Source organism: Petaurus breviceps, unplaced genomic scaffold, assembly GCF_028583685.1.
Source record: "Petaurus breviceps papuanus isolate PSGF00001 unplaced genomic scaffold, PetGlider_PUasm1.0 91133, whole genome shotgun sequence".
Taxonomy (NCBI): Eukaryota; Metazoa; Chordata; class Mammalia; order Diprotodontia; family Petauridae; genus Petaurus; species Petaurus breviceps.
The window spans coordinates 65,972,324-65,985,754 of record NW_027187419.1 but is presented as its reverse complement, the minus strand read 5'-3'; the positions used below and the strand labels follow the sequence as shown (position 1 = coordinate 65,985,754).

The 13,431-nt window shown below is 38.0% G+C and overlaps 1 protein-coding gene across 1 annotated transcript in view; it reads right to left on the bottom strand.

Annotated features, from left to right (window-relative positions):
- LOC138155137 (cilia- and flagella-associated protein 337-like) overlaps nt 1–13,431 on the bottom strand; it is a 99,091-nt gene that overhangs the window by 29,901 nt on the left and 55,759 nt on the right. The window contains exons 8-11 of the mRNA XM_069080183.1: nt 5,400–5,506; nt 5,228–5,307; nt 3,937–3,991; nt 3,012–3,057 (exon numbers count right to left, since the gene is read on the bottom strand). Of these exons, the coding sequence (XP_068936284.1) occupies nt 3,012–3,057; nt 3,937–3,991; nt 5,228–5,307; nt 5,400–5,506 (288 nt within the window). The remainder of the gene's footprint in view (nt 1–3,011; nt 3,058–3,936; nt 3,992–5,227; nt 5,308–5,399; nt 5,507–13,431) is intronic.

Genomic DNA, 13,431 nt, shown 5'->3' with positions numbered 1-13,431 from the left:
TGCCTCAGTTTCCTTATCTGTAAAATGAACTGGAGAAGGAAATGGCAAATCAGTCCAGCATCTTTGCTAAGAAAACCCCAAATGGCATCATGAAGAGCCAGACATAACTGAAACAACTCAACAACAACATAGAGTGCAATAGCAGCAGTAGCAATGGGTGACAGTTGAGATAATGTTAGAGAATGGATGTGGAAAGATCTGATGAGAGTAGCTTCTAGAAAGATCCACCAAGCCCAGCAGAGCTTTACCCAAGGAGAACCTCATGAGGATTCCATGAATCAAGAAGAAAGACTTCTAGTGCTAGAAGTGAGATTCTACTCCTTACTGAATTTGGCATGTGCACTCTCCACACTGACTTTCTATGTGCAAGGAAAGAGTATGTCCCACAGTCTGGTGTGGAGGATATTTTTTCACCTTCTGTCCTTCCTATACCTTCTTGGTAAATAGCTTGTAAAAGTAAATTGATAGGGGCGTCCAGGTAGCACAGCGAGTTAAGAGCACTGGCCCCAGTGTTGAGAAGACCTGGAGATTGAATCCCGGGCTCAGACACTTAGCACCCACACAGAAACACCTGGCCGTGTAACCTTGAGCAAGTTACTTAACCCCAATTGCTTAAAAAAAAGTAAAAAAAAAAGTTAACCGTTGGCTGATTAGCAAGAGACCCATTGAATGGAGACTCGTGAAGGATAGTACTAGGAACTCCTGCCTCTCAGGATTACCAGACCCTTGGGGTTACCCTTAGAATCCTGAGGGGAGCCACAGTCATCACTCTCTGAGGACCCAACCTGCCAGTGCAGATGGGAGTTGGGAGAATGAGAGCAGAGAGAGAGCTACACCTAGTTTCACAAGCTTAGACTATGCTTGATTCCTCCTTCTCCCTCAACTCTCATCCAATCAGTCATCAAACCATATTGATTTTAGTTCTACAGTGTCTCTCACATATCTGTTTACCTTTCCATTAACATAGCCTTTATCCTAATGTAAGTCCTCATCACTTTTCCTATGGACCACTACAACTGCCTCCTAATTGGTCTCCATGTCTCCAAGTTCTTCAGAGCTGCCACTGATATTCATAAAATGTAGATATGATCATGTTACCCTTCCCTCCAACTCAACCCCACCTCAAAAATCATCAGTGACTCCCTATTGCCTTTGGCATAAAATATAAAATCCTCTGTCTGGCATTTAAGCCTTCCATAATTTCTCTCCTACCTATATTCCTAATGCAATTTCATTTTACTCTCCTAAATGGATTCTGTTTCAGACAAACTGACTTTCTAGCTCTTCTTCATTCTCCACCTTTTCTGCCTTTGGATACAAATAGAGCTACTTGATTATGCCTGAAACCCAAATCACTCTGGTCTCCCTAATTGGCCAATAAGAGGTCCCAGCCCAAGCATCACTTGGTAATTATTTGAGTTTTGATGACTCAGAGTGAGTATAGCACCTGTTTCTGTACTGACCAGAAACCTTGAGGGTCCCAGGTTGATTTTCTTTTCTGAGTAGGCAAACTTGGTCATCTTTTGCCTCGTTTCTCACCTAGCCTTAAGTCACTGGATCACTGAATGGGTGTTGTCTCAGACAAACTGACACCTGGGAAAGACCTTAGCTTAAAAAGGGCAAGGTCTCCCCATTGCATCTGGGGCCATCTCCAGTCATCCCAACCTATGTATTGCCCCTGCACTCAGATGACAGTGGAGGAGAGAGTGAGGCTGATGACTTTGCACAGCCTCTATCTCACTTAAATCCAGTTCACTTGCAAATCAAGATATCACCTTCCTGATGTCATTGGTCCTCCTTAAGAACAAAGGATGAACAACAACAAAATGTGGACCTCATGTCTGAAATGCATCTAGTACCTTCTACTGATAGAATCCTTAGTTTCCTTCAAAACTCAGGTGCCACCTTCTATATGGGAACTTTTCCCGATTTCCCCAATTATTTGCATTCTCTCCCTCTTGAAACTATTTTGAATTTGCTTACTTGGGTAAATACTGTATTCCCCCAGTAGAAAAAAATTTTTAAAAGCATGGTATGAGAGATAGTACTAGGAACTTCTAGCCCTCAGGACTGCCCAGCCCTCAGGGTTACCAGACACACTCTTTCTTTGCACATAGAAAGTTCATGGAGAGAGTGGGCTCCAGTTTAACATACATGGTATCAAGACACATGCCAAATGTTGCTAAGGAGTACATTCTTGCTTCTAGCACAAGAAGTCTTTTCTTGATTCATGGAATCTTCATGAGATTCTCCTTGGCTAAAGCTCTCTTCTGGGCTTGGTGGATCAGTGCTTTTCTAGAATCATCAGCCAGGCTTCTCTCCATTACAAAGGGTCACCAAGCCTGAAGCTACTGTCATCAAGTCTTTTCACATCCCTCCTCAGGTATTAACTCAACTGTCATCCATTGCTCCCCCTGCTCCTTGAGGGCAGGCATTTCCTACCCCCACCATAACCTCAGCTTTTGCAACTGTTCCTTCCACACAGTTGTTTAATATGTGTGTTATTAAAAATTGAATTGAGTGTATTAAAAGAAAGCAGAAGACTGTAAGTAGGGAGACCAATTAGGATGGTAGACCTTGAAGGCAGGAACTATTGATTTTTTTTATTCCCCACTGCAACTAGCTCAGTGTCTTGCATGTAACAACACTTCAATAAATGCTTGTTAAAATGAATGGATTCTAAGGGTAGCCCAATGTGACTCAGCCATGTCTGCCACTTACTGTCTCTGTAATCAGTTTCCTTCTGTACCCAACTGAGACCAGGGAGAACAAACAACAGAACGGGCAAAACCAGGGCAAGAAAAATGCATGCAGAAGAAAAGCTAAAGAATTCTTTCCTGACTCAATTTTTGCTTCACTGGCCAGGTATGTTACCAGGTGAGAAATACTAAAGATAAATGTATTGGCCTCTTCCCAACATTTCTTTGTAAAAGAAAAATATCCAACTGATAGAAAGTTCAGATTATTATATATCAGGGAGTTGAAACTGTCTTATTTCGCTGTTCACTTACAAAATACATGTTTATTCTTCTGTCCCATCCCACAGCTATGATGTACCTAGAATGATAAGAAGTTTAAGAGTCAGATAATTAAGTTTGTCTATCATACTTATAAATTGTATTAATAGATCAAGTACTCATGATTTCATCATGCTAACATGGATTGCAACCCATCTGTAACTTAGTCAAGTTTTAGAGGGTTGTATGTTTTGGACTAAATGATCTCTGAGTTCTAAATCTAGAAATCTAGGTTCTAATGAATCCTGACTCCAAAGCCATAAGCTAATAGGCAATTACTTTTTTTCCCTTTGTAGTACTTGAGGAATTTGTCAGTCTCCAGTAGGATATTGAGCTTAAGTTATCCCGGGCTGTTACTCCTGGGTGGTAAGAAAAATATATAAATGGACATAACATCCCCTAATGACTTATTCTTGTGAAAGCAGGCAATGGCATTGTTATTTACTTATATAGTATTTTATGTTATAGTTTATTTTATTTCATACTTATAAGTTAGATATTACCTTAGTTAGGTATTAGCCCCATGTTATAAATGAGGAAAAAGAGGCTTACAAAGGTTAAATATATTTCCAAGTTCACAAGCCTAACAGGGAGGGAAGGTTTCAAATCTTAGGTTTCTGACTACAAGCTTCCACTATTTCATAGTGGAATTTATTATTAATTATCATTAATTAATTATTTATTAATTATTCTGTAATTAATTAATTATTCTGTAGTATCCAGAAAACCCCAGATTAGAGAGATTAGATTGGAAGTAGGGAGACCAATAAGGATAGTAGTACTCGAGGGCAAGTTCCTCATGGCAACCCTTGAAATACTTGAGGATGACTCTCATGTCCTGCCTCTCCCACCAAGTTTTCTCTCCTCCAAGTTAGCATTTCTGAAGAACGAGTCTCACTATTGTGGATACATAACTTACTTATTTTGATACATTTCCACATAAGTACAGTCACAGACTTCATTGTGCTTTTCATCTGGAAAAATAATACATTTAATCAGCTTGTATTCTCAAAGACACTTTAAGTCAATCAATCAGTCAACAAGCATTTATTAATTGCCTACTATGTGCTAGGCAGTGTACTAGACACTTGGGATATATAAACATAAAGAATGAAACAATTCCTATTCTCAAGGAGTTTTCATTTCCATTGTAAACACTTGAATTCCTTGCTTTGGGTCTGGTTCTACTTGTGAGTGGAGAAGAAATCATTCACTTTTTTTTAAAGATAATGACCACTTCCAGGCCACAATTCAAAGACCCTGCAAGTAAGGAAGCTTTGCTAATTTACCAAACTCGATCTTATAACCAGAGAGGTTTCTGCTCTTCCCAGTGGATAGAGTCCTGCACCTGGAGTCAGGAACACCTGAATTCAAATTTGGCCTCAGGTACTTACTGGCAGTATAATCTTAGGCAAGCCACTTAATCTCTGCCTCATTTTCTTTAACTGTAAAATGAGGATAATAATAGCATATTATTGTAAACTTTCCAGGGTTATTATGGGGATCACATGACATTATTTTTGAAGCATTGAGCCCAGAACTTTACACATACATACATACATACATACACACACACACACACACACACACACACACACACACCTTCCCCAACTATTTTACCAAAATTCATCACAAGACTTTAAACAGTCCTTTAACCTCTTTTGAGTAGCCATTCTTCTTCCTCACAATATTTCTATTGGTAGACATAGTAAAAACATGATTGTAGCTAATAGACATGACAATAATTATAATAGTATAAAAACCCCATGTTACTTACACAGATGACACAGGAATGACATGAGACTGATGCAGAGACACAGGGACAATTTCTAGAGAACCTCAGAAGACCTTTTTATAACACTGTGTGGATACACTAAAGTCTTATCACCCTTTTAAATGTCTGTGGATTCAGGGTAGCCAATCTGGCAGGATGAGAAGGAAACCTATGTGAAGTTCCTGGTGTATTTGACTGTTCTTTTGGGGGATTTCTTATCTTTATGCTGTACCATCAAAAATGTTTAGAATTTAATGCTGTAACACTCTAAATAAATCAAATCAAGTCTTTTCCTCAAAACATTGACCTATAGATAAATTCAATGAGGAAATAACACCTGGCACATCCATAATACTTTCAATCCTCTTTTGGCCCATACTGTCTACCAAGTGTACATGCTCATATTCTAAGGCCTGGAGAAATGGAAGTCACTTGCCTTGGGTCAGAGTTTTTAGACAGTGCCCATTGTTGTAGTTCCAGATTCTTAAACACCCATCTCTGCCACCAGTGATCAGCCTGAGGTGGAATTAATGTTTACTCATTAAGATCCAAGATCAAGAGGTTCAATGACAATTCTGAGTTGAATAGACAATTAAGAATGAGTGTACCTTCTGCCACTGGAATCAAAAGTCAGGCAGGTGATTTCTGCATTGCCGTGAGCTCCAATAAATTCAGACAACAACATTCCTGTTTCAAAATCCCACACTTTAATCACCTGTGTAATGGAAGAAGAAAAACTGAGCAAAATGTTTGAAATAGGCATTACAATGATTATGGATATAAAGGGAATTTCTATGTAAAGACAAGAATCATGGAGTTCAAAACCAAAAAGAGATACCAGCTTTAACTATGGTTTTCCAAGAATAGGTTACATCAGTCAGAAGGTTGGAAGGTTTCAGTCATTTTTTTTTAAAGAAACCATAGGGCAAAAGTTACCCAACTTTCTCTGCTTGGTGGAGACAGGATCTGAATAGATTTTGAACCAGTACAAAGTAAGCATCTCCCTAATGAAGATTTAGAGGAATGAGAAAGCTTCCCACTTTTTAATTTTATTCTTTTCATCTGTGTTTTTCATTATCTTTATTTTCTGATATATTCCCCCTTTCCCCATTCCCCTAGTCAAAGGACTATTACATATAACAAACTTTTTAAAATTGGTTCAGCAAAACTGACCAACACATCCATCAAGTTGGACAGTGCATGCAATATTCCATACCCATAGTCCTCTAGGTCTATAAAGAAGGGCAGGAAATGCATTGTCATTTCCTCTTTAGTATCAAGCTTGGTCATTATATTTATATAATGCTCAGTTTCAATTTTTTGTTATTGTTCTTTCCATTTATTTTGTTATAATGGAAGGTTCTATTTTTTTACTCTGAGTCACTTCCTTTAATTCTCATGATTTTCTACATTCATCACTTTTTACAGCACAGTAATATTCAATTACTATCATATAAAATAATTTGTTGAGTCACTCTGCAATTGATGATAATGGTGGTTGTGGGGGTGGGGTGGGGAGTGGCATTTTCTCCACCTATAACCCTTGATACCATCCTACCATTTGGTCATATCCACTCCTAATCAGATGTCACTGTCTTTTTTCACTACTTGATTTTTTTTTAGCATCCACTGCATCATATTCATGGGTCAAAATCAAGCAGGTTTAGGTAGGACCATTTCAAAAGGAGCTGGATGACCACTTATTTCTAACTGGGAAAGGAACTAGCTCCCCCCAAGACCAGCTTCCCCAAGGTAGCCAAAGAGACAAAAGCCTTCACAATGCCAAACATTTAAAAAGTTATCCTTTTATCAGCTTACATATTTTCATAAATGTTAATGGCCCAATTCTTATATGCTATTTTATAAGTATGGCCTCCAGTGGCATATAATAAGGGCTGTACAAGTTGATCTCTTTCTCCGAATGCATTGCAAAATACTACAAACAGGTCTTCAGTTGAGAAAGATCTCATTTTCTGAGTTATTCTGTAAGGCAAGCAGCTGCCCTGGCAGTAGTTATACCTATAATAAATTACTCTAATTCTATTTACCTTGCTTTAGATGTTGTGAATTATACCATTAGCAAAATAATTTCAACAAGATGGTGCATTCTTTTTTTTTTTAAAGCAATCGGGGTTAAGTAACTTGCTCAAGGTTACATGGCCAGTTATTTCTGGGTATGGTGCTAAGTATCCGAGCCCAGATTTGATCCCCAGGTCATCCTGACACTGGAGCCAGTGCTCTTACTCTCTGAGCCACCTGGCCACCCCTAAGATGGTGTATTCTTAAAACCTAAGTATGGTGGTTTAGGGAAAAGAGCCCTGGGCTCAAAATCAGAAGACTTGAATTTAAAATCGATTTCTGATCCTTCTTACCTATATAATTCTGGGCAAATCATTGTGATTCTCTGAGCCTCTGTTTCCTTATCTACAAAAATGGGGGTGACAACACCATTACTAAATATATAACATACATCATGGACTTATTGTGAAGCAATTAAAACACTCTATGAAGAAGCCATTATAACATAAATATGAGTTATTATGATTCAACAAATATTTATTGGGTGCCTATTATGTGTCTACCACTACACTAAGTGTTGTTGGGAGAATATTAAAAAAAATAACAAATGACCTCTGTACTTTAAAGATTAGAATCTTGTTAATAATAACACATTTATGTAGTGCTTGAAATTTAACAAAATGGTTTTCTCACAACTCCATGAGGTAGGTAATTGTGATAGTAATGGCAATTAAAGATTCCCCTGTATTGGCTTGGTTTTCAAATTGATTGTGTTAAAACCCAGAGTTTGTTAATCCCACCTGTGGGATGGGCTTGTTGATGTGAAAAGAAAGTCCTGAATTGGGAGGAGCTGGTGACGTAGATTTGGAGAGACTAGAGAGAGGCGGAAGATCTTTTTTGGTAGCTGCACCTCGTGGAGAGAGAGAGACTAAGAGAATTGCTGGTGGCCGCTTTGAATTGCCCTGGACTTTTGAGACCTGCCCCCTGAGCTGCCAAGGACTGAGGAGACATGGCTGTTTTGCTGGTACTTTGTCTGTCTGTTTTGATGTTATTTTGCCAGATTTGTCCACTGGTGAAAGACTGTCCTGTTGAAGAAGTCCTGGAACCTGGCATTTGGTTAAGAAGGCCTGAGACTGTCCTGCAGACAGAGAGTGAATACTGTCCACTGGTGAGGGACAGTACTGTTGTTGCAGGGGTCTGGAGACTGTCTTGCAGACAGAATGAATACTGTCCACTGGTGAGGGACAGTACTGTTGTTGCAGGGGTCTGGGAGCCTTTCTGTTGGTTCAGAAGCCCTGAAGAAGGATTTTCTTGTTGTATGTTTACAGAAATCCTGGGAGAGGGCTTTGCTAATGTGTTCAGGGGTTCTAGGGCTGTTCTACAGACAGAGGATAAATTCATGAAGGGACTGGCAATGTATCTTATGGCCTTGCTAAGCCTTGTCTCTCCAGGAACTAAGATTGCTGAGAACTTGCCTCGTGTCAAGATGAAGAAAAGACCTCCATTTGGGTATTAAGTGCTGTGTTTAAACTTGATGTAACTCTGGGGTAGATTCAATTGTGATCCAGGGGTGGGGAACTTTTGACCTTATGTTTGGAAACTAATCTCCATTTGAGAAGAGGGGCTTTGTGGTGGACTTAATTAAGGTATAGCCTAGGGGTGGAGAAGTATTTAGAACAGAGACTTTGTAATTGATTGAATGATTGGAAGGTCCTGGGGTGGGGTAGTCCTTGGAGATTATTTAATCACACTTAGTAAATGCTGTATTTTGAATGATGTCATGTTTTAATCTTCTCTGTTCTTGGTTGGTCACTGAATAAAATAGAGAGCACCTATGCTGGTATTTTGAACCTGGGAAGTTGCCTTTCTTTTGGCATTACATTACAGTAATGCAAGTAATCCCAATTTATCTTAGGATCCATTATTCCCCTTTACTACTGTACCTTCCAGACAGATTGAACTTCTTACTGCTCCTCACATGTAATGTTCTTCTTCCAGCTTTGTTAGTCTTTTCAAAGAACAAGTTTTTAGGTTGATCATTTCTATATCATTTTTATTTCTAATTTATCTATTTTTCTTCTATTTTTCCCATCATGTGCTTATGTTGAGTTTCCTTTCTGTTAACTTTTCAATATGTTTGAAATGAATATTCAATTCATTAATTATCTCCTTTTCTATTTTGTGAATGTATGTTTTTTTTTTAAAAATTTCCAATTTGTTTATTTATTTTTAGTTTTCAACATTCATTTCCACAAGATTTTGAGTTGCAAATTTTTCTCCCCATTTTTCCCCTACCCCACCCTGAAATACCAAGCCTACTGAATACCCCTTCCCCTAACCTTTTCTCTCTTATATCCTCCCCTATCCCCCCTAACTTTCTAGTAGGACAAGATGAATTTCTATACCCAAATACCTGTATATCTTATTTCCCAGTCTCATGTAAAAAAAAAAAACAATTTTTTAAAAACATTTGTTTTTAAAACTATGAGTTCCCGACTTTTTCCCTTCTTCCTTCCTCACCCACCCCCAATGGGAAGATAAGCAATTAAACATAGATTGTACATGTGTAGTTACGTAAAACATTTCCATAGTAGTTATATTGTAAAAGACTAACTATAATTCCCTCCATCTTATCCTGCCCCACCCACTTATTCTATTTTCTCTTTTGACCCTGTCCCTTTTCAAAAGTGTGTGCTTCTAACTACCCTCTTCCCGAATCTGTCCTGTTTCTACTCCACCATTTTGGCTCTGTCCCCATTAATGTATGTTTTTAGGAATATAATTTATCCTTTTGTAAGGACTACTTTAGCTACATTCCAGAAATTTGATATGTTATTGTATCATTACCATTTTCTTTCAGTCAATAGGCAGTAGACATATAACACTTATCAACCTACTCTGTGACTGTGCTAAGCACTGTGGATACAAATACAAAAAAGAAAGACAGTACCTGCTCTCAAATACTTAACAATCTAATGGGAAGACAACATACAAGAGCTGAAAGGCAAGGGACTCCATGTAAGAGCATAGTAGAGAAGACACAGAAGTCTCAAAGTAGTACAGTCAGCTGGAAAATGAGACGTCTGTCCTGAGTTTCCTTCTTAAATGGGTGTTTTAGAGTTCATTACTCTGCCTTTTAATCAGAGGGGTAGAGGACAGTGATGAGGTGGGAGTACTAAGGCTGACTAAGGAACATGGTGGAGAAGTCAGGGAAAGCAAAAAGGAAAAGAATAAACATTTATATAGCACTTACTATGTGCTAGGTACTTTATTTAAAACTATAAATATCTCATCTGATCCAAGAGGCCCTAATGTAGTGCAGTTAGGTAGGAAATGATTATTCATTTTTAATAATATTCATTGTTCCCTATGATTTATTCTTTAACCTTTATTAACCATTAACCTCCATTTTTTCATTATTTAATTATTGTCTCCATTTGTATGTGTTTTTTGTTTTGCCCCCTGAACTGATTACTATTTTTATTGTTAACAGTCTACAAAGTATGTGTTTCCTATTTTTGCTTTTTTTTTACATTTATTTGAAAACTATCTTTGCCCTAACATATGGTCAATTTTTGCAAAAGTTCCATGTTTGATGTGAAATATGTACATTCTTTAGCATCTCCATTTAGATGATGCTATAAGTCTTTTTGCTCTAATTTCTCCAGCAACTTGTTCAATTCTCCTTTTTGTTTATCTTACTGTCAAATTTGTCCAAAACTGAGAGAAGAGACCTTAATGTCTCTGGCTATTATTGTATTGTTGTTTGTGTCTTCTTGTAATTCAGTTAATGTACTCTTTATGAATTTAGATGCATTTGAAACAATATTGATATTGATTGGTTGTCTATGGTTCCTTTCAGCAATATTGTAGTTTCCTTGTTTAACTATTTTTATGTTTTGAAGTTTTGTTTTTGCTTTGTCTGATATGGTGATTACAACAAATCTTGCTTTTTTGGATTCATTTAAAGGATATCAATATTGTTTCAGTCTCTTATCTTTATCTGGGTATACCTTTTTGTTGCATATTTTTGTCAGCCACAAATTGTGGAATTTTGTTCTTATAAAATCTGCCACTTTAATTTTATCAAATTGTTTAAAACATTTACATTTAAAGTTATGTGAGTTAGGTCTATATTTTCCTTTATTTGTCTCTAATATTGGTTGTTTTTTTTTTCAAATTAAGAGTTTATTGTGTTCCTCTTCCTCTATAAAGACAGTTCTTTTTATCTTCAGTTATTTTTTCTTAATCTTCTTTAAAACTACCCTATTTCCATGAGCTCACTTCCTTCCACTCAGTCCCCTCCCCAGATGACCACTTCGTTTCTATCCTTTCCCTAGTTTTGAAGTTTTACTTAACTTATTCCTTTTTTCTTTCTCCTTTTTACCTAGTGATCTAATTCTTCTCTTCTACTTTTTTCCTCCCAGTTAAATAGTAAAGTAAAATCCCTCTCCTTTCCCCATTTTCAATTACCTTTTGTTAGTTTTTAAAATTTTCTGTCTTTTCATAAAAAAGAATTTCTTTCCCACATTCTCATTTTTCTGTCTTTCTTTCTATTTTAGACTTTCATTATGCCATTCATAGTCCTTATATTTATTCCTTCTTCAGTCTCTCAATGCCTGCCTGTTAGTAAGCACTTTATAAATTCTTTTAAATTAACTGAATGTATTTTTCTACATGGAATTAAAGCTTCCAAGGTACTTATTTTGACATCCCTATTCTAAATAATTTCCATGTTATTTCTTTGTAGCTCTCACCTCCTCTTTTCTTTCTCTTACATTTCACTTAGCAATACCAGTTACTGTAGGAGATAAAGAAGATAGAAGAATTTCCCTGGATCTATTTCCCAGGTCAGCAGTTCTTGCAACGAGATACTTCACATTGCCTTCTATTTTTTCATTTGTTTGGATCTGTTTTATAGTATCTTGATTTCTCATAAAGTCGTTTGCTTCCAATTGCTCCAGTCTAATTTTGAAGGAGTTATTCTCTTCAGTGACTCTTTGAAATTCCTTTTCCATCTGGCAAATTTGGCTTTTAAAGCATCCTTCTCCTTATTGGCTTTTTGGGCTTTTTTGCCATTTGAGTTAGTCTATTTTTTAAGGTGTTATTTTCTTTAGTGTATTTTTGGGTCTCCTTTAGCAGGCTGCTGACTTGTTTTTCATGATCTTCTTGCATCGTTCTCATTTTTCTTCCCATTTCTCTTGATTTTCAAAATCCTCCTCCATACCCTGTTACCAGTTCATATTTTTCTTGGAGGCTTTTGATGCAGGGGTTTTGACTTCAATGTCTTCCTCCCACTCCATGCCTTGATCCTTTTTGTCCCCAAAAAAGGATTCTATGATCTGTTTGTTCTTCCTTTTTTTGCTCATCTTGCCAGCCAATTATTTGACTTTTGAGCTCTTTGCCACAGAAGAACTTTTCTTCCAGAATGGAGAAAGCTATGTCCCAAATCACTGGGGTTTTTGCAGCTGCCAGAGCTATTAGATGGGTGCCCTCTCTGTAGCCCCCACATCTCTGGCTTATTGGTAACACACCCCAGGACCACCACCCAAGACTGTGATCCGGATCCAGGCAAGTCAAAGTAAGAGCTATTATCCTCTGAATGATTGTCTGGTCCCCCTACAATCTGCAGGCAAGGAGCTCTGGAAGCAGCCATGCAACAGGGGCTGCAGCCATGCAACAGGGGCTGCAGCCACTGCACCTTCTCTGCTTCTTGCCTGGGGGGGGAGGGGAGGCAGCAGCTGGACTGCACTCTTCTATCCTCCCCTGGACCAACCAAGTTCCACACTGACGTTTTACTTTGTCTTTGGCATTTATGGATTGAGAAGTCTGATAACCACTATAGCTGCTGGTGATTTACTTTTGTGAAGTCTGCTCTAGCCACTGCTCATCTGGGAACCCTGGTGCTAAAACCATGGGTCAGGCAGGACTGCCCTCAGCTCCCTGGGAGCTGCAATGGACCCTTCCTGACAGCCTTCTGGGCTTCCTTCAGCGGGAGATTTGTTTCTCTCTGTCACTTTGTGGGTTCTGTAGCTCTAAAGTTTGTTTAGAGTCATTTTTTACATGTATTGGAGGAGGTAGAAGCCAGAGCTGCACAGAAGTCCTGTTTCTACCTAGTCTGCCACCTTTTTGACAATGTGGCAACTTTTGACAATAGAAGCTTATAAAGAGTTTTAAATGCCAAACAGAGTTTATATTTGACAAGAAGCCACTGGGGTTTATTGAGAGACAGAGAGAGAGAGTGTGTGTGTGTGTGTGTACAGAGTGGGGGGAGTGACATAGCCAAATCTCCACTTTAGAAGAATCATTTCCACAATCATATAGAAAATGGATTGGGTTAAGGAAGACTTGAGGTAGAGAGACCAACTAGGAGGCTATTATAATAGTCCCAAAAAGAGGTGATGAGGGATTAAATTAGGGTGGTGGCCATGAGAGTGAAAAGGAAGACACATATGTGAGAGATATTGTGGAAAGAGAAAAGAAGAGATTTGACAAATGATTGGATACATAGGGTGAGTGAGAATGAGTAGCCAAGGATGACACTGAAGCTGTAAATCTGGGAGACAGTAAAAGGGAAAATTAAAAGAGAATGGATTTGGAAAAAAGGATAATAAGTTATGT